This window comes from Fundulus heteroclitus, chromosome 15 (assembly GCF_011125445.2).
Source record: "Fundulus heteroclitus isolate FHET01 chromosome 15, MU-UCD_Fhet_4.1, whole genome shotgun sequence".
In the NCBI taxonomy this organism is placed as follows: Eukaryota; Metazoa; Chordata; class Actinopteri; order Cyprinodontiformes; family Fundulidae; genus Fundulus; species Fundulus heteroclitus.
Window position 1 is genome coordinate 13,197,716 of NC_046375.1, and position 25,099 is coordinate 13,222,814.

General features: G+C 39.7%; 1 protein-coding gene across 1 annotated transcript in view; it reads left to right on the forward strand.

Annotated features, from left to right (window-relative positions):
- Positions 1 to 15,250: 15,250 nt before the first annotated feature.
- The window catches only part of LOC105929457 (potassium channel subfamily K member 2), a 50,065-nt gene continuing 40,216 nt past the window's right edge, over positions 15,251 to 25,099 (forward strand). The window contains exons 1-2 of the mRNA XM_036147435.1: positions 15,251 to 15,628; positions 19,791 to 20,104. Of these exons, the coding sequence (XP_036003328.1) occupies position 15,628; positions 19,791 to 20,104 (315 nt within the window). The 5' untranslated portion in view covers positions 15,251 to 15,627. The remainder of the gene's footprint in view (positions 15,629 to 19,790; positions 20,105 to 25,099) is intronic.

Genomic DNA, 25,099 nt, shown 5'->3' on the forward strand with positions numbered 1-25,099 from the left:
ATCCAAATAATCTGCACACTGGAGATGAACTTGTGCAATTCACATATTATTTTTCTGGCTTTAGGTGGAAATACAAGAATTATAGAGATACTTTTGCAGACTCGTCTATTGCCTGAGACATCCAATGAGAATAACAAAATATCAGAAGATTAAAAGAATAAGCATAATCTTTGTCAAGACATCAATTTGACTGAAATATTTTTTTCTCCTAGTTCAGTTAAATAGAATAACGTTTATTGATTCTGGATTTATGATAAAAAAAAAAGCATGATTAAGAATTTATGACATTTTTATACATGTGTTTATGCCTATTTTTCACATTGTGGCATGGCAATCTGCAGTGAAATTTCTTTCCCTACTCTCCGGGGTTTTAAAAACACAGTACAACTGGGAATATGTAAAATCAAATTATTTAGACCAAGAAAGTTGTTTTTGTACACGTAAACAATGAATGGGTCCAGTTTGCATCAATGCAGTCTGTGATAGACTTTCATTAGTGTGCAGGAACTAAATATATATATATATATATATATATATATATATATATATATATATATATATATATATATATATATATATATATATATATATATATATATATAGTAAAATAGCTTAACTTATCAAGAGTAGAACTTCCAGACAAGATGGAGACTGTTTAATGCAGAGCTGATGAGAAAGAGACCAACATCAGATACAAAAGCACTTTCAGTTTGACTGCCAGCTGTGCATTTTAATCACTTGTAAACCCACTGTGGGAAGATCGAGCAATTAAATGGGGGCCACTGAAGCCTGACGGATGTGAGAAGTTTGGCACAGTGCTACTTGTGTAACCTACGGATATTTAATGTGTATTCTACATCAAGCTAATTTCAAAGAGATTTGCATCACTTACATTGGGTTTGCTGTAAGTACTTGTTCGGGCATCGATTATGCAGTTGCACCTAAAATGTATCAATTTCCACTGCAAACTGGATGAAATGTTTGTAGTGAACATGTTCAAACTAGTAACATTTTGCAATAAAAAAACTACAATAAGAATGCTATAAATAGATAAACACAACTAAATACAAGTGGTTTCTCCAAACTAAATACTAAATTTATAGGTTTTAATGACAACACTGTTTTAGAATTATTCAACTTTTTCCTGGCAAAGGGGCCACTCTAAAAACCTCCAGGAAGAAAGCAGGCCTTGGTGGACCTTGAGAAGTAGCTGTCCTGTTTTTAGGTCCGCCTTCAACTTTCTCACAGACTGCATGACATTTTCTCTCTGGATTCTGTGATACATGTTCGACTCCATCTTGTCCCACACAGAGACCCAGAGCACCACTGACCCACTGCTATGCCTTCCTGTAGGCATGGTTTTCGTTTTCATCATATGTTTCACCCTTCCTCCTCCAGACATGATCCATAGCTCTGAAACTTTCCAGTACCGATTCATTGCACTACAGAACAGAATTTCCAAACTCCTTTACTTAAGTCAAGTCAAGGTTTTTTTTTTTGTATAGCAAATTTCAGCAGCAAGGCGGTTCAAAATGCTTTACATCATGAAAACATAAAAACATCCTAAACACATTGAAACAGTCACTGGTTGTGAGACCAGTGACAAACATTAAATTGTATCAAGTGAAAACATCATTACACATTAAATATGTTGGTCAATGTTGCTGTTATTATGGGACAAAAACAACTCTAAAGAGGTGGGTTTTCAGTCTTGATTTAAAAGAAACTCAGTGTTTCGGCTGTTTTGCAGTTTTCTGGAAGTTCCTTCCAGATTTATGGCGCATAGGAACTAAATGCTGCTTCTCCATGTTTGGTTCTGGTTCTGGGGATCCAGAGTAGGCCAGAACCAGAAGATCTGAGTGGTCTGGACGGTTGATACAGCATGTCTTTAATGTATTTTGGTGCTAATCTTATAAACTAACAAAAAGTATTTTAGAGTCTATTCTCTGAGATAAAGGGAGCCAGTGTAAGGATTTTAGAACTGGGGTGATGTTCTCTATCCTCCTGGTTTCAATGAAACCAGCGTTCTGGATCAGCTGCAGCTGTCTGATAGATTTTTTTGGGCAGACTTCTGAAGACGCCATTGTTGTAATCAATGTGACTAAAGATAAATGCATGGATGAGTTTCTCTAGATCTCATTGGGACACCAGTCTCTTAATTCTGGAAATGTTCTTCAGGTGATTGAAGGTTGACTTTTTTTAACTGTCTTTATGTTTTCCTGAAGGTACTTATTTATATAGTTGTGAGCAAATTCTGAGCTGACCTTTCTTGTGCTTTTGGGTCAGTGGTGGTATATGTCTTGGAGTTCAGACATGGAGCTCTTCAGTGTTTAAAACTGGAAACTGAAATCTCAGTGGATGCTGCAACCAAGTCTTGCTGCAGGTCTTTTGCTGTCACGAGGTTTTTAACCCCTTTCCAATTGTATCTCTGGGATATTGCAGGGTTTCCTTTTTTTAACACGCAATGAAATGTCCCCACCAGCGGTCCATGTGTTTGTGGAGTTCTGTTTCAAGAACACTTGATCCGACGAATGAAGCCCAGACCAGGATCAGAATCTGCTTCTTCGGCTGATAGGGAATTTGACTTTAGTTCCACTTTGCTTTTGCTGTACACTGATTTTAAATATAAAAATCAAAATTTGGTGGGACATAAAAATGCTTTGTTTTTTAATGCAGCGTAATTACAAAAGAAGAGGACAAGGTTGCACTAGTGCAAATATGCTGGTGTGGATCTGGGTACTGTTATTGTTAAGGGTTCATCAGATCTGACAGCCCTGGAGAAGAAAGTGCCTGTGGAACACCGAGCCAAAGGTAAAAGTTTAAATGGTCTGAATAGAGGTGCGCTCTTGCACACCTCTATTCAGTAAGAAGAATCATTTTGACACTGCAGTATTTAATGAAAGTATAATTTGGATTTAGATAGACTCTTACAAATGTTATATTTAGGTATTTAAACTGTTCATGTGTAATCTGTTGGAATTTGGTGAATAAACCTAGTTTGTAGTGGAAGTTGAATCATTTTAAACCCAATAAATTAGTAATGTGTATTTTATGCTCCATAGAGGACCTGACACTGTAGATTTGCTGATAATTCGCTACAGGATGAGCAAAGTGCAGCCTCTGTAGAAATGATTCAGTCCGATTCAGCAGGACTTGACGCTGAGACGTAACTAATTGTTCAAGCGTTGAATCCCAAAAGTCTTTACAATGCAAGCCTGGCCATAAAAATGCATAACTAAATGAAACCTGAAGAAGTTTTGTTTGCTGATGTTGTGGTTAATCTGCTTCCTGAACGTTCTGAACAATGCTATTCCTGTCAGATTTTGACAAGATAATTGTGCAACACTTTTTTTTCAAAACCTTACGCTCGAGAACAATAAATGCAGAGTTGGAGGCTTTTATTGAATCACCAGGTACTAAGATGCACATAGATTTTGCTAACGTTATATTTGTTAAAGAGAGAAATAGCTACAACGTTTTGAGATCAGAGCAGCACACCCAGATCATCTCGTTGATTTGGAAGGTAATGAAAACCTTAAATGATCAAATAAAACCATGCTTCCATTGATAAAGATAAAGCAACAGACATGAAGAATATGTTATGGATTTAATTGAAAGGTTCTGAGAAATTTCCTTATGAGAACCTTGACTGAACCATCTCTTAAATGTCTTATAAGACCATTACCCTTTTGTTGCTCTGCCATTAACAAATTACTTGGGTAGTATGGCACATTAATGCAACAATGTCCCCCATAACAAGGTTAATGTCTTCATGTGACATGAACCATATGGTCCTGTTATAGGTGACGCTGTCCTCCAGGCGAACTGTCAACTATTCAGGGCTGGGAGTGCTGAGGGTTGTTCTCACATCACGCACTGACAAATTAAAGTAAAAAAACATTTCCACATAACATGAGTTAACATGAGTCACACCACCATTTACGTTCCCTTTGGGTTTAATAAAGCATTTCTGAATTGAATTAAATTGTAAACTGATTTTTGTTTCAAAGTTCATGATTGGATGTATAGTGCACACATGACACATACCTTTGCTTTCTTCCCAGTCTTTTTAAAACGCTCTTGTCGACCTTTTAGATTTAGTGACAACTAGGGTTGGGAATTGAAAAGACTTTCACGATTCCGATTCCCTTATCGATTCTGTGAAATGATTCGATTCCTTTTCGATTCTCTTTTCGATTCCAATTTGGGGAAAAAAGAACAAACAGTTTGATGATGAGCATCAACTTTGTTTACTTAACTATCACACGACCTTACAAACTAACAAGGTCAAGATGTCCACAGAAAATGTGCAACTGGAGTAACATTTATATTTGTTTAAATAAAAAAAGGAATATAAGAATAAACTTAAATACAGTAGATAAGTTGTTTAGAGTACAAGAAAATGTAAGTTTGTTATGACAGTAGCTTATTAATCTCTCTTCAGATAACCTCAGGCATCTAAATCTAAAGGAGAAGCCATCTGTTTAATGAAAAAGCATTACTGTACAATTTTGGGAAATAAACTCATCTCCCCCTGATTTAAATAAACAAGCAACTTTATAGCATGTTTCGTTACATCCATTGCAATAGCTAGAATCATGTAAGAATTCCAGCTACCAGTAGTTCTAATTAAACATGCTACCAAGGAAGGGCTGGATTAACGATAAAGGCACACTCCCTTAATAACCCCAAAGAGAGGTAGGAAATTGGTTTATTTCCAGAGATGGCATATGATTTACTGGGCACCACATTAAGCACAGCCAGTAATGTAAAACTAGCTACTTACCACCAGGGTTGCCTTCCATGCTGGTCGTAACTTTAGCTTCTGTCCGGTAAGAATCAAAAACACGGCATTCGTTAAATTGTATGCCATGTTGTGTGCGCAGGTGTTTCTGCCTGTTGGATCTATTTCCTCCCGCGGATGTATATGCCATTTTGCAATGATTGCAAAGCGCCTCGTTGCCATCTTTCTCTTCCTAAAAATGAAACTAAACCTTCGACCGCTTCCCCCGATTGGGCGGCATTTTTTTTGTTTGGTTTTTCGCCTGGTCACGTCGTACTTGCTGACTGAATGCCAAGTGCGTAACTTGCGTAAAAAACATGACGTAACTTGCGTAACTTGCTCAGAGCCGCAGCACAACGGAATCGAAAACAGAATCGTTAAGCGAGCTGCCAAACGGTGCCACGGAATTGAAAAACACGGACCCGGTTCTGAACAGGAACCGGTTTTCGATTCCCATCCCTAGTGACAACAGCATCTTGTTCTGCAGAATCTTTCAAATCTAAACTTTTTCATGACCTCGACAAGCTCAAAGGAGTCCTGTCTGAAAGCATGCAAGACATACAACACACACAACACACTCAATGCATGTCAAAGTCCTTCAAATGTGAAATGCCATTTTTTTTGTTGTTCATGTGTTCATTAAATTGTGATGGATTATGCGGGTGAACCCGATATTCAGCCTGACACAGAGTTACGTTTTTAAAAGATTTATTAGAGATAGAATGAGTAGTGACAGACGAGGCAGGCAAGCACAACCAGACTTTTTCATGAGTAATGGCTGAAGGCACAGGCAGGTAGGGATGAGCAGGAGACCAGAGGATGCAGGTAGTGATAGAGAAAACAGGCGATGTGGACCGGGGAACCACCAGAACGGGCAGAGCAAGTGACAGGAACTCACGGGGAAACAGGCAGAACTGCAGCATGCAGACACAGGCAACTTTCTTCAGAGACACGAACAGAAGAGTCCAGCTGGCTGAGCACACATGAACTGGTAGAGATGCCTCACATAAAATGAGACAAGATGAGATGAATGAGAAGAGACGTTCTGCCAGGGATGAGTTGGCTGAAGCAGGTATATAAGCAGGTGAACAGGTGACCAGAGTTGACAGTAATTACTGGCAGCAGGTGGAGTTGATCTGGGCTAATTGACTGGTGACTGAGCTGATTGGATAATGGCTGAGAGGTGACAGGCTGATGGGAAAAGTCCAGAAAAGTCCAAAATAAACAAACAACAACCTAAACCATGACATTAATAGAATGAAGATATGTTTGAAACTTTGAATCATGGCAAAAAAATCCTCTGTGCTGCCAAAACCAGCTTATTTATGAGACTTGTATACATACAAGAAAATAACCAGAACCAGGGAGAGGCTATGCCTGTCTGGGGCTGGAGTCAGGGCTGATCATCCTGGTTTGGTCATGATAAATGTTTTTATTTGCAAGCGGATAAAAACTTTAAGAAATCATACAGTAGTATAATATAATAAAAAAAACTTTAAATGAAAAGTAAAAAAAATACTGCACAGTTATGAATAAACATGACGTAAACCCTGGATTCTGTGTTTGAATCAAGCCTTCCTTGCCTCCAGCTGAGATGCTGATGGAAACTTGGAGCAGGAACGCAAGTGAGTTCTGTTGTCCATTTCTCCCCCTAGTGGTTTTTCAGGATGATGAATCAAAAGTGCTTCCAAAACTTTGCATGTTTACTGTTTTTTTCTCTCCTAAAATTTACACCTAACATTATTATTCTAGAACTCAAAACTCAGGATTGTGCCTTTTTTAAAACTCCCTAGAATCTGGTAAAGTTATGATTAATGATAGATGCTTCAATAGTTAAAATTTTGTTGTCGAGAGTTTCTTTTTCCCAAAACGTCTGCCCCATTTGTCTTTGAGTAGCAGTCTGCATAGTTAAATCAGGACCAATCAGGAGGAGCTAAAAGAGGAGCAGGTTCCCTGAGGCAGATGCCAGATCGTTTTGCTCACTGTGTGGCGATCAGGCTGAACTTCTCTTGCGTTGCTCGTGTTCTCATTGCTCTTTTCTAATCCGAGTTTGTCCTCCCTTTTTTAGGAACTATCCACACTCATTCTCGAGGTCCTATTTTCCTGTGCTCTGCTTCCTTACTCCATAAGTTACTGGAGAAACCATGTCAACTTCTCCTCTGCAAATCTCCACTGACCGCCTTCCTGCTATACACCTTTTGGATTCCTGTTACCTACTTCACACACACCTACCTGTTCATCCTCCAATGTTCTCCGCTCCACAAAAGACCATTCTTGGAAGAAAAGAACCACAGAGACATTACCACAACGTCCACCGCCACCGGCCAAAATCAAATCCTGTGGATGTGCTCACCTCCTCCTCGACTTTCCTTATTTCCATTAACAGTAAGGATTCTCCATCTGTTATCTCATGATTATTCTCCGTTCTATTATTCATGCAATAACCCTTTCCTATCCTCCTCAGGGCCAAACCAGGATCCCACTGAAAACCCAGAAGACTTTATTTCCCGTATGCGACTGTCAATAAACCTTTTAAACCAGTCCATTGTGTCCATAATTGCTGCCACCACAAATCTTTTATTTTCTGAATATGATAGTTTGTCTTTCATATTTGTGTATGTGTGCCTCTTTTTACTGAATTAAACCATTACTAGACATTCATTGGTGTCATTATTGATGGTATGAATTAAAATTATTAATGCAGTACATCATAGGTTTGCTCATTTTTGTAATTATTGTGTAATTATTTGTAACTAAATCAAAATTTTATCATCTCTGCTTTCAAAATTTGTAAAAGGGGAGCAAGGTAACAAATTCATCCTTTGAACAGTTTTGATAGATTTGAGACACTGAGCTATTTGTGGAATTAACATGGTTTTTACACAGCTAATTAACATTACATATGTCCCTTCACAGAAAGCTAACAAAAGGCTTTATGCTGTCTCTAGATAACTAAACATCGGCGGCAGATACTGAGGTTAGAAGAGGCGAGGTAAGCTCAGAAAAACAAGGACTACAAGCACAATGTTTTAGAGAAAGAGGACATTTAGCAAAGCTGAAGACTTAATCTACCAGATGAAACAAATTAGGAGGTGGCTGGAAAAATCAATACTGTAGCAGGATGGATTTCATGGTATAGTGCTTGGGCCTGTCTGTTGGCAGGCAAAGGAATTAAAACGTGTGGTATTTACGGAGACAATAAACTCCTGTAGTGTGAAATGAATACAGCAACAGGAGCAAATCCTCGATTTAGATCCTTTATCAAGACCCCTTGGCCAACCTTACAGTTTACTGTTTACATGAACTCTACAACAGCCGAAAGTAACATGATTTGATCTAGAAAAAAAAACACACATTTGACTCAAACAGAACAGATAAGTCTTAAATCTGACCATATGATAAACTTAGTGTTGGCATGCAATGTTTTCATCCAACTGAAATAGAAATAGAAATATCCTTTATTGTCCCACAGTGCGGGAAATGCAGGTGTATCAGCCGCAAAGTGAGAGACAAGTCAAAGCCTGCAGAATCACGCAGAGGTAAAAATACGAAAACAGAAAGAAAGAACAAAAGACAGCACAGTAAGGCCAACTGTACAGCATAGGAGAGTATACTGTGCAGTTATTAAAAATTCAAGGAAATATGCAGCTGAATCGGATAATTAAATAATATGCAACATGTGCATGCATATGTGCACACAAAAATGTCAACTATTTTCAAGAAGTGGGAAAAACGGTGCAAATAACAGGAGGGATGTAAACATATCGCATTGGTGGGTGCAGTGATGGCCATTAAGTCTAACGGCTGCTGGGAGGAAGGCTCTGTGATAACAGATGTATAAATGTGTACTTATTATTAAGTGCGTTTGAATGCAGTTCTAGTGTAAAGCGCTTAGAGTGGTCAGTATGACTAGAAAAGCGCTGTATAAACTCAGCCTAGCGCATTTATAACACTCCTTTGTGCACCTGGGATACAGCAGTCTGTCACTGAAGGAGCTCTCCACTGCTGAGTGGGGTGGGAGACGTTGTCCAACAGTGATGCTATTTTTTGCCAGAGTCCTTCTTTCTCCCACTACCTGCATTGGATTTTGGGTGCACCCCAGGACAGCGCTTGCCTTCCTGATGAGCTTATCTAACTGCTTCCTCTCAGCTTTAGAGAAGTAGCTGCTCCAACATGCTACACCGCAGAAAGTGGCTGATGCCATCACTGAGTCAAAAAGGCCCATCAGGTGCACCTGCTGCACTTCAAAAGACCTAAGCCACTCCAGCAGGTAGAGTCTGCTCTGACACTTCCTGTAAAAAAAGCATCAGCGTTATGACTCCAGTCCAGTTTATTGCTCAGGAGAACACCCAGGTACTCATAAGAGTCGGCTATCTCAACATCAGTTCTCTGGATGTTCATCCCTGTCAGTCTGGTGGGTCTGTGCCTGCAGAAATCCAACACCAGCTCTTGGTTTTCCCTGCATCGAGTAGGAGATGGTTCTCCTGGCACCAGTCCACAAAGTCCCATGTCCACTGTCTCCTCTGACTCACCCTCCCCCGTAATAAGGCCGACCATGTCGCAGTTATTTGAGGATTTTTGTAGATGGCAGAGTGGGGAGTGGATGGAGATATCTGCGGTGCTGAGGGTGAAGATGAAAGGCGCCAGCACAGCTCCCTGCAGGGCCCCCATACCGCAGAGCAGCCTGTCAGAGACTGAAAGACAATGCACGAAACAATAGCTTAAAACCTGGCAAAAGTTTGAGTAATATACTGGTTAAATTTCTCCTGATTTAGAGGAACAGAGGTACTACTAGGTGGATGTCTACGTACAGCCAGAGCCTCATTTGGTCACATAAAACAACCACAAATGAAATGTTTTTTTTTTATTGGGTAAAAAACAAATTCAAATCTTAAATGTGTGCATACTCCGTGTCTTCAGCGTCCTTTACTCTGATACTCGTAAACAACACCCATAGCAAACAATTGTGTCCAGAAGTCACTGGATTAGCAAATAGAGTCCACATGGATGAAATTTAATCTCGTTATTAATCCAGCTGTTTTGTGAAGGCCTCAGAGGACGATTCAGAATCAGAATCATCTTTATTTTGTGATAATCCTGGGATGTTAGTTTGTGTTGCGTATACGACACTCTTTTTTCATAGACAGGGGATCCCGTGCCAGGCGGGCATGGCAGACAGGTAGCAATCACCCTCATCTACTGCTGGGGTATCACTCTTCCTCTGATGATCAGCCTATGTGGTAAAGTCAAGCCTTGTGTGCGCTCACTATTATTTAGAGATCCATAGTTTGTATCTTGTCCCTGAAGGAAGGTCATCTGTTACGCTTGGCTTCTGCTCCATTACCCTTGTGCTCTCTGCTTTCTCAGGTTCAGTAGTTTCCCTGTTCTGGATCTCCTCAGCCAGACCCTCACAACCTCTGTTCTCATTGCTGGTCCACAGCAGCTCCTTTGGCTCCTTCTCCCTCTTGCCTGTCTGCTCTCCAGCACTCCTAATCTCAGAGATTTCACTAGTTTTGTCCTGCATGAAAAAAAAAAACAACAACCTTGAGACCTTCCAACCAGTTTTCACACACTCCAAAACAAATCCCCAGGATCATCCTTTCTTCCTCAGCACTGTCTGCCAACTCTGAAACCATAGTTTTCACAGGCGCGCTTACAATCTTTGTTTTTGGTAATAAGCCCACTTTGCATTCTGTGTCCTGATGATGAGTCTGCCTGTGGATTTGTAAGTTACCTCACACCATGGCATATTCGTCCATGACTGTGAGCACAATCAAGGAATTTGACATTGGTTACAGCGCACACACATTTGGTATACATATATTTCATGTAAATAAAAGGGAGGTTGTTAAAGAGATATAGCAACCTAGGGTAAATGTTAGGGGTGTGCAAATTAATCGTCATGACGATGCATCGCAATTCTAATTTTCGCATCGATTCTTGACGATCGATTAGTAATTAAAAAATAATAATAATAAAACTGCATGAATGGTTGGCGAACATCAGCCAAAAACAAGTGGAATACAACTTAATTGGTTTAAAGGATCACTGAGGCCATGTAAACGGCACTGATTATCCTTATTTTGTTATATTAAGTTTTATAAATCCTAAGCACTTTTTGTCAGTGTGTCCACTCCAGTAATAGTAATATTTGTTTCCATGGCAATACCTCCAAAATTTGTTTCAATAAATACAGCTATGTATGAATTCAGTTTCTTTCAGTTATGTATCAATTGAAGACACTATCCAGATCATACACAGCCAGTCAGCCACTGGTAATGGCTGTATTTTTTTCTAACAGTGTTCAGTGAAAATATCGCAATGCATCGCGATGCATCGCAATAATTCAAGTATTGTGATGCATTGTGATATAATCGGATCGTGGCATGTGAATCGTGATTCGAATCGAATCATGACCCACCCCTTGTAAAAGTCTGAACAGTTTGTGTGCAGGAGGATAGGAATCTGCCGAAATGCTGGCCTGACCCTGGAAATGTACAAGTCCTGCATGGGGAGGATGGTCAGCCCCGATCATTGTCCCAACGGACTTAATTGTTCATTGCAGTCTGAATCTGTCCTGTGTCGTGGATGACCCGAGCCACACAGTGATGGACGAACACAGGACAGACTGAATGATGGCAGAGAAGAAGATGACCAACAGCTCCTGTGGAAGGTTGTACCAGGAGAACCGTTAGTGGACAGCCAACATCATGAAGACGAAGCAACTCAGCAGGCAGGTTAGGGATAAGGTTGACGAGAAGTTTGAATCCGGGTTAGATTATAAAACAATATTCCAAGCTTTGGACAGCTCACCCATTATGGTTTGATCTGAGAATGGAAAGAGTGTTGCATAACTTCCAACCTACAAAGACATGGAGGTCCACCTAAACGGACAGGTCAGGCGAGGATAGCAAAAATCAAAGAAGCAGCACAGAGGTTCATAGTAACTTGGGAGTAGCTGCGGAGATCCACAGTTCAGGAGGAAGAATATTTTGAAAGGAAAACGAACTATTACTCATGCACTCCACAAATCTGACCTTTATGTACTAGTAGCAAGAAAGGAGCTATTATTAAAGCCTCAAGAATCCCTATTTACAGTTTGTCATACGCCGGGGATAAAGCAAACATGAGGAAAAAGGTGCTCTGGTCTGATGAGAGGAAACTGAAGTATTTCCCCCAGCAAGCAGAACAGCACAGTATGTATTGTGGACACTGATCATTGCATTAGACATACCACCCCCACTGTGAAACATGCCGGTGGCTGTGTTGTTATGATGATTTTGATCAGCAAGAGGTTGAACTGAAAGAAAATCATGAAGGACCTGTAAAACACTTCAGACTCGTAAACCTTCCAGTAAGGCAACGACGCTAAAAGGTTTAGGTTGAAAACATATTTTATGTAATTAATGGCCAAGTCAAGCTCCAGATCTCAACCCCATTCAAAATCTTTGGCAGGAACCAAAAATAGCGAATGTGCTCGACTTGCATGGAATTACACTTTAACTAAATACCAATGCACAGCACTACTGCTTAGATTTTTATTACATTGAAAACTGTTGTTTATTTTCTTTTATTCTTCACAATTCTGTATTATTTGATCTTGATATAAAGTACAACATCTCAATAAAATAGATTTAAGTTTGTGGGTGTCTTGTGACAAATGCAAAAAAAAAAAAAGAACAACTATTGTAGCAAAGCAGTAAAATTGCTGACTCAGTGAGCTTTTGTGAGCTTTTCTACATGTAAAATAACTTTTTAGAAATGAAGAGAAGGACAGCGACAGAAAAGGTTACAAAGGAAACAGGGTAGGAAGAACACATGGCAATCATGGCTGATGAAAGCATTTTACAGATTTCTTACATACATTATGCCATTTATTGTTCATTTAAAGCATTTTTGCTTTCCTTTTCTCATGTGAAGCAATTGTTTTCAGCATTACTAAACTTGCAGCAAAAGGTTTTAGGCAAGCAATAATTTTTCGTGCGTTTCATTAAAAGCATGTTGACATGGATCGTGCAAATAGTAAATAGTGATTCATAGCCTAGAAAAATTAAGGAAGATAAGCAGGAAAAAATGGAAGAACACAGACATTTATTGAAGCTCCCATGTTCTTTATCTCCAAAGATGTTGCTTGATAACTAAATAAATTTCATTACAGCAGAGAAACCCAGCTCCTGAGTCCCATCATTCAATTACCAGCAGTACATTATGTAAATGAGCGATCAATGTCGATCAATACCGTGGGCTCTTCCGCACTTACACACGCTATCCTACACATTCTCTATCACGTGAACATCTTCAAGTACCAAACAGACTCTAACCCAAGCAAAACCCTTGTCGACCTCAGTTCTCTGCGTTTCCAGAGAGAACGCACCTTCATGCCACGCCAAATGAAAAACCACAGCCATGACGGTCTCAGTAATAGGATGGATTTAATTAATGCTCTAAACCTGTGCTTTGGAGCATGTAGCGCCGTGCCCTGGGGTCTGCTTCCTCCCACCGATAAGCTGGCTGTCGCCTGCAGGTTAAACAAGGGTCTGCGATGAGCACCAGTTTCTGTTATTGGTCCAACAAGGACAGCGCTGAGTGGTTTCTGCTTTAAAAAGCAGAAAACTGTCCTTGAGAGGGGGGGATGAAGCGATACAGGAGTGCATAGCTCAAGAGGAAAATGTCAGTCCACTCTACAAGGTGCTTTTGAGTAAAATGGATGAGGTAAAAAAAAAAGCCCGCTGGTTTATGCTGCAGTCTGTATTGTGGCCTCTGTCAGTGTATAGTCAAAGTTAAAGTCCTTCAGCTGCTTAGACCGACAACAAAAGCAGCAGGAAGAGTACGCCACAGAGCCATTTAAGAGTTTTAGCACCATATACTTCCTCCGCACTACTGCAAGGACAATTAGGAAGAAAAAAAAGAGTTTTTTATTTGTAACTTAATATTAGATATTTATATTCTGTCCCTTGAGTGGATACTCTGTAGGACCATCTTTGAAGGTGGAGGTATTTTAAGGTATGTCGCTGTCAGTTTCAAAAATGTTGAAACGAAAACGTTTGCCCATTGTACCTCGCAAAATAGCTCAAACTCAGTGAGATTAGACGGAGAGCCTCAGTAAAAAGACATTTCAAGTCTTGCCCCCCAGCTTCACCATTGACCGGGCATTTCTAACACATAAGCAGGTCTAATCTACAGCATGCCGCTGTAGCTCTGACCGTATCTTTGGGGTTACTGTCCAGCTATGGTGAACCTCCACACACAGTCTCCAGTATTTTTTTTCCTTCTGTCAGGCTTTAGTCAAATATTGCCCTGTGTTTAATTCTATCCATCCTCCCATCAATTTCAACTAACTTTAAACATGACGCTGTGCATGTTTAAGTTCCAACATGATGTCTTCAGGGTGATGCGCTAGTAGTTTTCTTCCCAAAATAGTGCTTTGCACTAGGTTGATAAATTCCCTCCCGATGTCATTTGACTAGAGCACCTTCAGCCCTTATAAGACTTCTGGCAACCTGCCAACAGTAATTTCATTAAACAATGGCTTTCTTCTTCCTCTTCCAGGAAGGACAGATTTAGGGAGCGGAGGACTATTAGTTGACATGTCAAACAAATCTACCTGAGCATTGGATCTCCGCTGCACCTCCAAACTTAGAACAGACCACTGTGCTGCTTCTCTGAATAATGATCTTCTTACCTGATGTGTCAGATTAGACGGATGGCCGTGGGTTTATAGGTTAGCAGTAAACACCACACTCTGCATGTCTAAATAATAAGACGATTAATAAAATGTCTGAAGCTTGGAATATTGTTTTTATTACCGAACACTGCTTTAAACATCTCAGCACCCACATATCCCTAACCTGTCTGCTGTGTTCCTCGGTCTGTTCGCTAATGTTCTCCAGCAAACCTCTGAAGCCGTCACAGAACAGCTGGATTTGTACTGAGATTTAATCACACACAGCTGGAGTTCATTTATAAACAATTTATAAATATAAGGTGAAGACGACTGTTTAAAGGCAGTTGGATGGACCGCATTTTACTCATGGGTATCAAAGGAAACGAGGTTGAACGCAACCTGAACCCACACTAGTTTCAGAGTTGCCTTCTGCTTCACAACTGAGTTAAATTTAGAACCAGTCGCATAAAATCTCAGAGAAAGACATTGAATTATGGGGCTGGAAAGTGAAAAAATGTCAGTAAGTTCAAGGAGGATGGCCGCTTTTGCAAACCTCAGTGAAAACACAATTACTTTTCTTTTTCTTTTCAAGATAATTCACATGACTGCTTGCTGCACTCTGAGTAGTGTGCTTGGAAATATTGCATATTGCAGTGCTGAAGCCCTTAGAGACCCCTCTCTCTCTCTCTCTCTCTCTCTCTCTCTCTCTCTCTCTCTCTCTCTCTCTCTCTCTCTCTCTCTCTCTCTCTCTCTCTCACTCTCTCTCTCTCTCTCTCTCTCTCTCTCATCATCATCATCACCATCGTGCAGCGGGAGCGCACTGCAGCGCATCCGTCTTTGTCTCAATCTAGTCAAGTGTCCGCTCTGACAACACCTAACAGCAGACCGCGCATTCCCTCCCCCAAACACCTGGATGGACACAGCGTGGATGCGAGTCTCTCCCCCCGCTGCTTTTACGCACTGTCTTAGAACTCCCCGTGCGCAGAGGGACTGCGTGCCTTTTCTACGGAGATCGTGAAGCTGGGGGGGCAGACCAGGACTCCGGAGCCATGTGGACAGCGGACGCGTCCTCTGGAGCGAACACCGGAGGCAAAGGCACACTTTAGACAGAGAGCGTTGCTGCGCTTTCCTGCAAATATAAGCCCTTCTAGCCAAACCCACACAGACGAGATGGTAGAGAAGTAAGTACATCAAGGCAATTAATAATTATCTCCATACATTAATAGCAGTTAATTTTTGTCATGTTTGTTCCTTTTATTTATTTTTTTCTGAGCATATCAATTTGTAAAAGTCCAATATCGTTCCATATAAACTTAGCATTTTTTAGTGCTTACCTTAGCTATGTAACTTCTGAAATATAATGCTTGTGATATCTTTGGGGGTGTAAAGTGAGTTCTATTCTCCAGAAGCAGTTTTCTTATTTTAAAAAAGAAAAGAAAATGAAAAACAAAGCCAACACGACCTCTTGGATGCTGTTATGTAATCACCTGAGGGTAGCAAACGTTTGAGAAACACCATTGTGACAAATATTGTTAAATATTTAATGATCATTTTTTTTCCTGCTGTACACACTCCAAACCAACAGAAAATGTACCCCCGTGCAGAGAAAGTGCTGTATTTGCAAAATAGAAATCTAATAGTCTAGTTTCAGACAACCTGAGTTGAATGCTGAAAGATCTTGGTGTTTTATTCTTGTACAATATTACAGAAACACGTTGCTGCCAGGCTGCTGATTGGTGCCGATCATTAACGAAAGAAAGAAAATAAAGAGGCAGATAAGAGCAGCACATTCTAAACATTAAATATATGAACAGAACAGAACAAAAATAATGTAAGCATCACATAAACGGAAATGTTAAAATTCTAATTAAGAAAAATTAAATGCATAATTGAAATGAGCTGCTAAAGCAAACTTAGGGTCTTATGGGAAAGCTGCAGTAGACAGTAATAGTTACAGTCCTGAGTTAAATGATTCAACAGATTCTGCATATCTCGTGTTTTTCAGGAGGTTGTTTTAGAGCTGCGGAAGCACACTAATTGCTGTCTCCCCATGTTTAGTTCTGGTCCTGGAAACACTGAGTGAACAGGTCTCCTATGACCAGAGGAGTCTGCATAGCTTCTATGTGACCAGCAGCTCTGAGACGTTTATATACCGTGTGTCAGATTTCAAATTCTATCCTTTTATAAACAGGTAACCAGTGCAGTGAAAAACTGTTATTAATTTTCCTGGATAGTCAGGACTCTGGCTGCAGCATTATGTATGTTCCTCTGCTGTATAATTAATGTTTTAAACATATTTTTCTAACCACGAGGCACACCGCATTATAAGGTGCACAGTGAATTAACGTGTCTTTGTCCACCTATAAGGCACAACGGATTATCAGGTGCACTAAATATTTTTCCCAACTGTGTAATATCACTCCACCCCTCTGCGTATACAGCTCTCTCCTGAGAGGGAGAGCTATCCGTCTCTGCCGAGAGGACAGAATAGCTGGACTCCACTGCCCCGTTTCTAACATAAGGCCAAAATAAACATAACTTTTATATTGAATTAACTTACTAGGTTTATTGTTGCTTGGGCGTACTCCAGGCACAGGATGCCTAAATGCTACCAACTACTCGGGTGTACTGTGCTCATACTGTGAGCTTGGCGGACTCCGTGCTGACTCTCTGCGGACGTTTTACCCTTTATAGTTGAGCGTACTATTTCCTACATTTCTTGAGGCAAATCTCTACAATTCCCACCCTTTCTGCCAGTGGGACGAAGCGGCGGAATGGATTGTAAATTGTCTGATTAGCTAGCTGAGCACCGAGAACCGTTTTGTTTTTCCAGCAGGCTCTCACCTGTCAGTTAGAACCATCAATTTTTGAGAATATTTAAGGATTTTAAATGCGCCTTATAGTCCGAAAAATATGGTACATAGACCTTTATAGAAACTATTATAATAATCTAACTTACCTCAAATACAAGCCTGCAACATGTTTTAAGTTTACAATAGGCAGATTTAGTAATAGATGTTATGTGTTTTTTAACACTGAGTGCTCTAGTGTTGTATATCTGGGACGAAAACAATGACATCTGACTTTGCTGCAATAAGCTGAAAACAATTGTGACCCGTCCACACATCGATATTTTGGACACAGTTACTGCAGTGAACTAGGGTCAAGTCTTGACACACAAATATAAGGTTACATGTCAGGAGCATAGATATTTTTTTTAGCAATATTGTAATCTGAGCTAGGCGAGGGGCACGTAGATGTGGAATAAATTGTGGCCCTAGAATGGAGCCTTGAGGAACTCCACATATGATCTTTGTTTGCCCTGACCAAATTGTACCAAAGTAAGTGCTTACCCTACAGCATTGATAAGCGGGTATAGACGATGGATTAATATTTGCAAAACATTTCAAAACAATGTACCATATTACTTCTGCTTCACAGTCATCTGCTACTTTGTTTGGATCACATAGCATCTCAGCAAAATATAAATGTTAACAATGATTAGCTATTAGCCAAGCTACACCCCACGTTGATACTTTCAATTATTTTGTAGCCCATTTATGCCAGTCCCTTTAATTATTCCCATGAATCTTGTATTTACCATTATGTTAGTCTTGATTCAGTTCCTTGAAACTCTTGAAGAAACGAAAAATGAATGGGGAAAAATATGTAGAATGTGTTTGGACTATTGAGACAGAAGCTTGAATAAAACTAAGAACTTGTGTAAGATAATGGCTTCACCCGGACTCAGTGGTGAAATCCGTATTTATGTAGCTATCAGTGAAACATTCAGACGTGCAGCTTGGTGTTGGTAGTGAAATAATTAGTGTAAAGCTGTGTAAGGCTCAGAGTTCATGCAGTTCATATTGGCCAAATAAAAGCTGTTAGATGTGAAACAGCTTCTCATAGACTCCTCACTTTATTGCCTTTATTAAAAGAGGAAGGCAAACGGATTTCTTCATCATAAACAGCACATTTCACACATTTTTATAAGAAAAAAGGGGGGGGGGGTCCTCTGAGGCTTGCAGCAAGAATGTTCAGGGTTCAAATCCCAGCCTGTGTTTTTTCCGCATAGACTTGCAGGTTCTCCCTGTGCATGTGCAGGGTCTTGCTGGGTATTCCAGCTTCCTCCCACGGTCCAAAAACATGAATCTTGGGTTAATTGGTCTGTCTAAATTGTCCTTAGGTGTGTGTGGTTGTTTGTCTTGTTTCCCTGTGATGGACTGGGGACCTGTCCAGGGTGTGCCCTGCCTCTTGTCAGGCAGGTGGGTGTAGAGAATGGATGGATGTCAGGAGCTGCTCTGTATGGAAAAATATTTTCAACACTGCCAACTTACTTTTCTCCAAAATGGTCTTATTAAAAGTTTTCTTGGGCAGAAGGTGAGCAAAATCATATTTAAACATGCAGCATGATGATTATTTCATAAGACCTGTCCACAGAGCCTCATGTTTTTTTTTCGGTGGATGTACTAGCTCGCTGTGGTGCACATAAAATTCTCTTCGTGGTCTCAATTTGTTTGGGTTTTGTTTTTATTTTGTGTGGGTATTTCTTTTGCAATTCCTCGTTATGTTCTTATTCAGTTAATTTCTCTGTTCATTATTGTAAGTAGGCTTCTCCATAGTTAATCGCTTTTGTTTAGATCTCTCTCTGTTTTTAAATGTCTCAAACAATCATGCCGCTCTTGTGGTCCTGTCTGCACTTTGGCCACCTTCCAGAACCTTTCATTTTGACAATGAAAAGCAATTATTTTCTTTGGGCCTGAGAAGAAGTTGGAGAGCAACAGTGGTAGTATTATATAAAATGCACTCAACTAGGAAAAAAATGTGAGTTAGTTCAGAAGAAATCAACTCCAGACGTATTAGCTCTTGGTCAACATTTCATTTAAAAAAAGAATGAAGGATTAAAATCAGTCAGTGTTACAAGAATTTAAAAATATATGCTTAATATTTATGTATTTGTAGTAATACCATGTTCATAAATGACTTGTCATAATAATGTCGATGTCAATTTTATTGCTAAAGCATCTTTAAAAACAACAAAGTTGACCAGAGGGTTTTACAAGGTAGGAAAAGGCAAGAAAGAGCATAAATAGATGAAAGAAGTACAGTAAAATAAAGACGTTAAAACAAGCAAGCCTCTCCTTTATTAAAAATTTTAATAAATGCCGTGCAGTGGCTATAATCTTTAATTAATCCCTGAAATACAGTGGTATGTATGAGGTAAAATAAAGCAAAGAGCAGCATATGTTTTGTTAGTTAAGCTCTTTTTAAGAGAAACATCAACATTTCTTCTGCTCTTCCATTGTGAACACATAAAGATAATCATCATCTCCATTCTTCCAGTGGCCGCACCTGACCTCCTTGACCCAAAGGCAGCTGTCCACAACTCCAAGCCTCGACTGTCGTTCTCTGCAAAACCAGTGGTGCTGAACACTCCCGAGGATGAGTGCGACACACGGACCACAGTCATGAGGTGGAAAACTGTGTCGGCCATCTTCTTCCTGGTGGTGCTGTACCTCATCATCGGAGCAACCGTATTCCGAGCTCTGGAGCAGCCGCACGAAAGCTCCCAGAAACTGGCCATTCTGGCGGAAAAACTGGAGTTCTTGGCCTTGCACAGCTGCGTGAACTCAACGGAGCTGGAGGATCTTGTCAAGGCAGGTGTAATATATGTGTGTACTGCTTTCATATGCAACTTTGATTTTTGTCCCCATGTTTTGTGTGTTTTATTGGCAAAACCAAAACTTAATGAAATGCTCGCTATATGACGTGATATCAGAGCACACACAGAACATGTCTATTTTACCACCAATACAATAATTACCACAGCTTGATGCTTGTCTTGAAATGACTCACTTTGAACTTTAAAAAAATATATCCTCAAAGAAGGCTGTTTCTCATTGTTGTGACTTTGTTACCATTTTCATTTGAATGTGGTCTAAGTCTGGGTTAAAGAATTTTGCTTTCAATAAATGTGGAGTAGTTTGTGATATATAAACTTCCTGCACTTTGCTTTGGTATTTGCAAATAGGTGTGGGACATTATAAAATATGAATCTAATTAGTCAAAGCAACACCCTGGATATTTTCTTTTTTTCATTCATTATATAATGGCGAACTTGATGTATTAGTGCTATAATTTTGCACCAACGCATGCCTATATAGAGGAAAAAAATGGTGTTGTTTTTTTAATCCTTTTTGTGCTTTTTTGGATGCTATCATCTTGGCATCCAAATGATGCACTGTCACTCAAATCATGTGAGAATATTTGTAATTGTGCACCAGGCCCCAGAATAGAGTTTAGATTTTATGCCCAAATCCAACCTGAATATTCGGGCCAGGTAGGGCCTTGATGTAATTCAGGATGGTCAGGTGCAGGTCGGACTCCGGTCAGGCTCTTAGTCATTTTTTTTCTCATGTGATATATAAACCCATCCTGCAGCTGGGGAGCGGAGACAGATAGGACATCCTTTTTTTTTTCCTTTTTCTGTCATCTGAGTCGGCTCTGCTTTGCTACACCCTGTGCGTGACCTGCACGACACGCACATCTGGGCCAGACCTGCCCTGCGCCAGTGCTCGCTGTGGAGTGCAGTGCTGACTGAGTATGGTTAAACCTCGTGTTTCTTGGGCGTGCTGTCAGTGCGGTGGTGCGCACCACACGGACTGACTGCATCGAGTAGCAGTAATACCTTATATAAAACATTTATTCACGTTGAGCTGTTGTTCGGGCTCTGACCCACAATTCAAATATGTTGGTCGGGCTCAAGTTAGGCTTTATGCCCACTGGCCAGGGCCGGGTCATTTATTGTTCTTTGTGTGTTTATTGCATTATAGAGTAAAATGAGGTAGACAGGCTCTACCAATTTTCCTTCTGTTTAGCATCTGCTCAATTACTAAGATGCTCTGGATTAGGAGAACAGTTAAAATGCTGGCCTTTCTTTTCATATACAAGAACTTTATCTCTGGTGTGCCATGAGGCTAAGTAGTGATGTTGGGCAAATCTTTGAATTACAAATGTCTGTAGTGAAGCCAATAGTAGTCAACAGTAGTCACGTGACCTAACGTACAAATGAGCATTTTCAGTGTCCTCTAGTAGTGCTGTCGGCTTTGCCGTGTTGAGAGGGAAGTATGTACCATGGGTGCATCCAAAAGGTGACAGGTAGATTCATTCTCTAAAGTGATAAAGTATATCTGGGTCTTTTTTTTATCAGTCCCTTGAAATGTTTTGCAATCACTTCGGTGTTTAGTCTGCTGTGTTTTACTTCTTGTGGCTCACTTTCATAGTTAGCTGGATGAACTTGTATTCCCCAGAAAGGCAACACCTCTTTTACCCCCAGAATTCCTAGGTTTTAAAGTGGCGACTGAACTGCTTTTATTTTCTGTTTGAAAATAACTCTAAAGCCATCGAGTTGCAGCCATATAATGGGTTGATTAATTTGATATTTTTGTTAACTATCTTGACAGGAACTTGGGAGCAGCATAGTGAAAAGAACAGTTTTAGAATTACATTGTACAAAAACTCACAGCCAAGCACATGAAGCAAGGACAGAGACCTGGGCTAAGTAACAGAAAAATGGAACATCAAGCAGTACAATTGAAAAATCCAGCGAAGAGCAAGGAGGACCGATCAGGATTTATACTGAGGGACAAGTGGAGAATGACACTGAATGCAGGTGACTAAATCAGGAGATAATGTGGAGCAGCTGGGGCAGAAGAAGCATAGGGACTCTGATGAAGGGGAACTGATTAACATAAACTGAGCTGATAGGGATACAAAAAACTATCAAAACAAATGGGAAAATCTTACAGTGATATGAGAAAATATTACCCAATGTCCAAAGAACAAAACACAACAAAGCAACCAAGCACAAAGGAATGAATCAAAAAGGCAACACATTAAAAAAATTATGTGAACTGGAAAATTAAGAAAATATAAACAAGAAAAACTCAAAAACCAAGGATCATGGCATTAACATCCAATTGAACAGGTGTTACCAATAACATTGTCAGTGAGTTTAAACCATAGAGACATAGATTGACAATTAAGTGCAGATAAACAAATATTTTTAGAATAAAGTATAAACCTGTTAAACAAATATTCATATTGGGCAATAAGCTTATATTATTATGTTTGAAGGTTTTTATGGATTGTTGAGTTTACCATTGAATTTCTTAGGTCTAATAAAAAGTCAATAGGCCATAAGACTCTCTGGCATACTGGTTCCTTAAATAATCTATTGTGGTGCCATTTTCACCTGAAAAGGAAACTATTTCTGAATCTAATGGCCTTGTAAAACTGAAGATATAGGGCCTGATGAAGAAAAATCATGCTCGGGTGTAGTTTTATAGATTCTTCCTCTCCATAGATTCAAATTGACAGTTGTACTTGAAACGTTATGTTTTACATTTTTCAAGATTTTCAGAATACTGTGACTGAAACACACAGATAGAAAGAGATCCTAGATAAACAAATAAAAAAATCACAATGATTTATAGTTTTGTTGTTGTTTAAACAAAAACATTTCCTTTTAGACCCCACTTAGAAGCACTTTGAGTTTCTTTCAGTGTTAAAACATTTTTGTTTTAATTGATGTGTTGACAGCCAGATTAATAGGAACAGGAAGTTGAATATTACTTAAAGGGATCAACACATGTATCAAAGCAAGAGTAAATGAGATTTGTCAGCTCATGCAAAGAGTTCATGAGGCTGGAAAAGGTTACAGACTCTCTTCTAAAGAGTTTGGACTCCATTAACATATCAAGGAAAAGGTTAATATGTATGAATCCACCACCAAGAGAACATTGAAACACAGTAATGTGTATGGGAGGATGGAAGGGACAGAGACACTGCATTACACAGAGAACATTGCTGCGTCTGCAGAGGACCTAGTAAACAAGTCAACAGCTTAAAAGATAGGCTTAGTTTTAGTTTCACAGAAATCCAGACAAATATCTACAGAAAGGGGTACACAACCCATGTACGGAGGCCTTAGTCGTCGACCCGGGTTCGACTCTGACCCGCGGTCCTTTGCTGCATGTCTTTCCCCCTCTTCCACCCCCCTTCCTGTCAGCCTACTATGTTAAAAAGCGACCCATTAGAGCAGCGAAAAATCCCCCCATAAAATTTCTACAGAAAATTATGTCAAATGCTTTAGAAGTGTAAATTAGTGAAGCTCATGAAATACACCTCCACTACATGCTGTAGCTCTTGTACATCATTCAGTTCATGAAATAAACTCTTCTAAAACAAGTTAAATATTATGTGTGTTGTCTCTGCTCAGACATTTTTTTTTTATCTTAAAATGGCTGGATTCCAAAAAAGATTGCTCCATATTTGTGTTGTGATTTCAGATGAAAAGCAACCAAATACACAAATCTCAAATCGTGAGTAAACACCATATCACTTCATTAAATTCAACTTCTGTCACCCTAAAAATACCTGCAATATTTATGCGGAGCTGTATGTGAATTTGCAAAACTGACATATCTAAGGATTAGAATAATAAATTAGTGGACGTAATTGAGCAATAAATTAGAAATCAACTGAAAAATGAACCAAAATCATTCTCATTTGTCACCCGGCGTGGAAGTCCCTATAAACAATCGTTGCTCTCCATCAACAATGTCTTAATCAAGTTGTTTTTTATCCCTTTCAAACCTAGAAGTACAGTGCAGAACTACTTCAGTGCAGTGTAGTCCGTGTTTACTTCCTGGTTCCTGAGCCAATCACATGAGAGTTCCCAGGGTTTCCAAAACAGCAGCAGCATGCAAACATGCAAGCCAGTAAGAGAAGCGAACCAGAAATAGAACAGAATACAACATTATAGACCTATCCTGTGTAAGTAAAAATTCAGTGGCATTCCACTACAGACCATTAACGAGCTTAGCAGCATAGGCTCTTGTCAGTTGCATATTTGTTGTTCTGTTGTGAAACACTAGGTGTCATTATTAATTATTCCTCCTTTAAATGCAGAAGTCAAAAAGTGTGTGTAGAATGAGAGAAAGTCTCTGTAAAGCCCTGGTTCTGATACAGCCTGTCTGCGTATAGAAAGCTGAAATGTCCTTTTTCTTTTATTTTATTCCTTCAGACGTGGTTCATGGTTTGTAAATAGTAAAATTATACTTTGCTTCAACCCACTCTGTTCATGATGGTCCTTAATATTTTGTCGTCACTGTTCATTTTCTTTTTGGACTTCCTCTGAGAAAACCCTTCTCATTCCTCCTCGCCCCTCGACCAATCGCTGAAAAGTGGTGTGTTTGCGTCCAAACTCTGCTCCAGTCCACCCGTTTTGACCCTGCTCCTGGGCAGGGCTGGAGAAAACCCAGGCTGCAAGTAGCACCTGAACAGACTACATAAAAAAATTGACAATGACTACATTTTAAATTAGAAATGGAAGAATGTCTTAAAGTGCTTCTGCTGTGAGACACTCTATCCTTTTCCACTCTCTACAGAGATCTGGAGTTTGTGGCTGTGATCCACATGATACATGTCAAACCAGGTGCACTATCACTATCTGACATAAGCCTTTACTTGTAAAGGGAATACCAGAAACCTTTCTTTTTTGTGGTCAAGTGTAAAGCAAAGGGAAAGGCACACATTTTATCAACAAATTATCCATCCCTGGAGGTGAAGTATTTGGATTTTTATCTCTC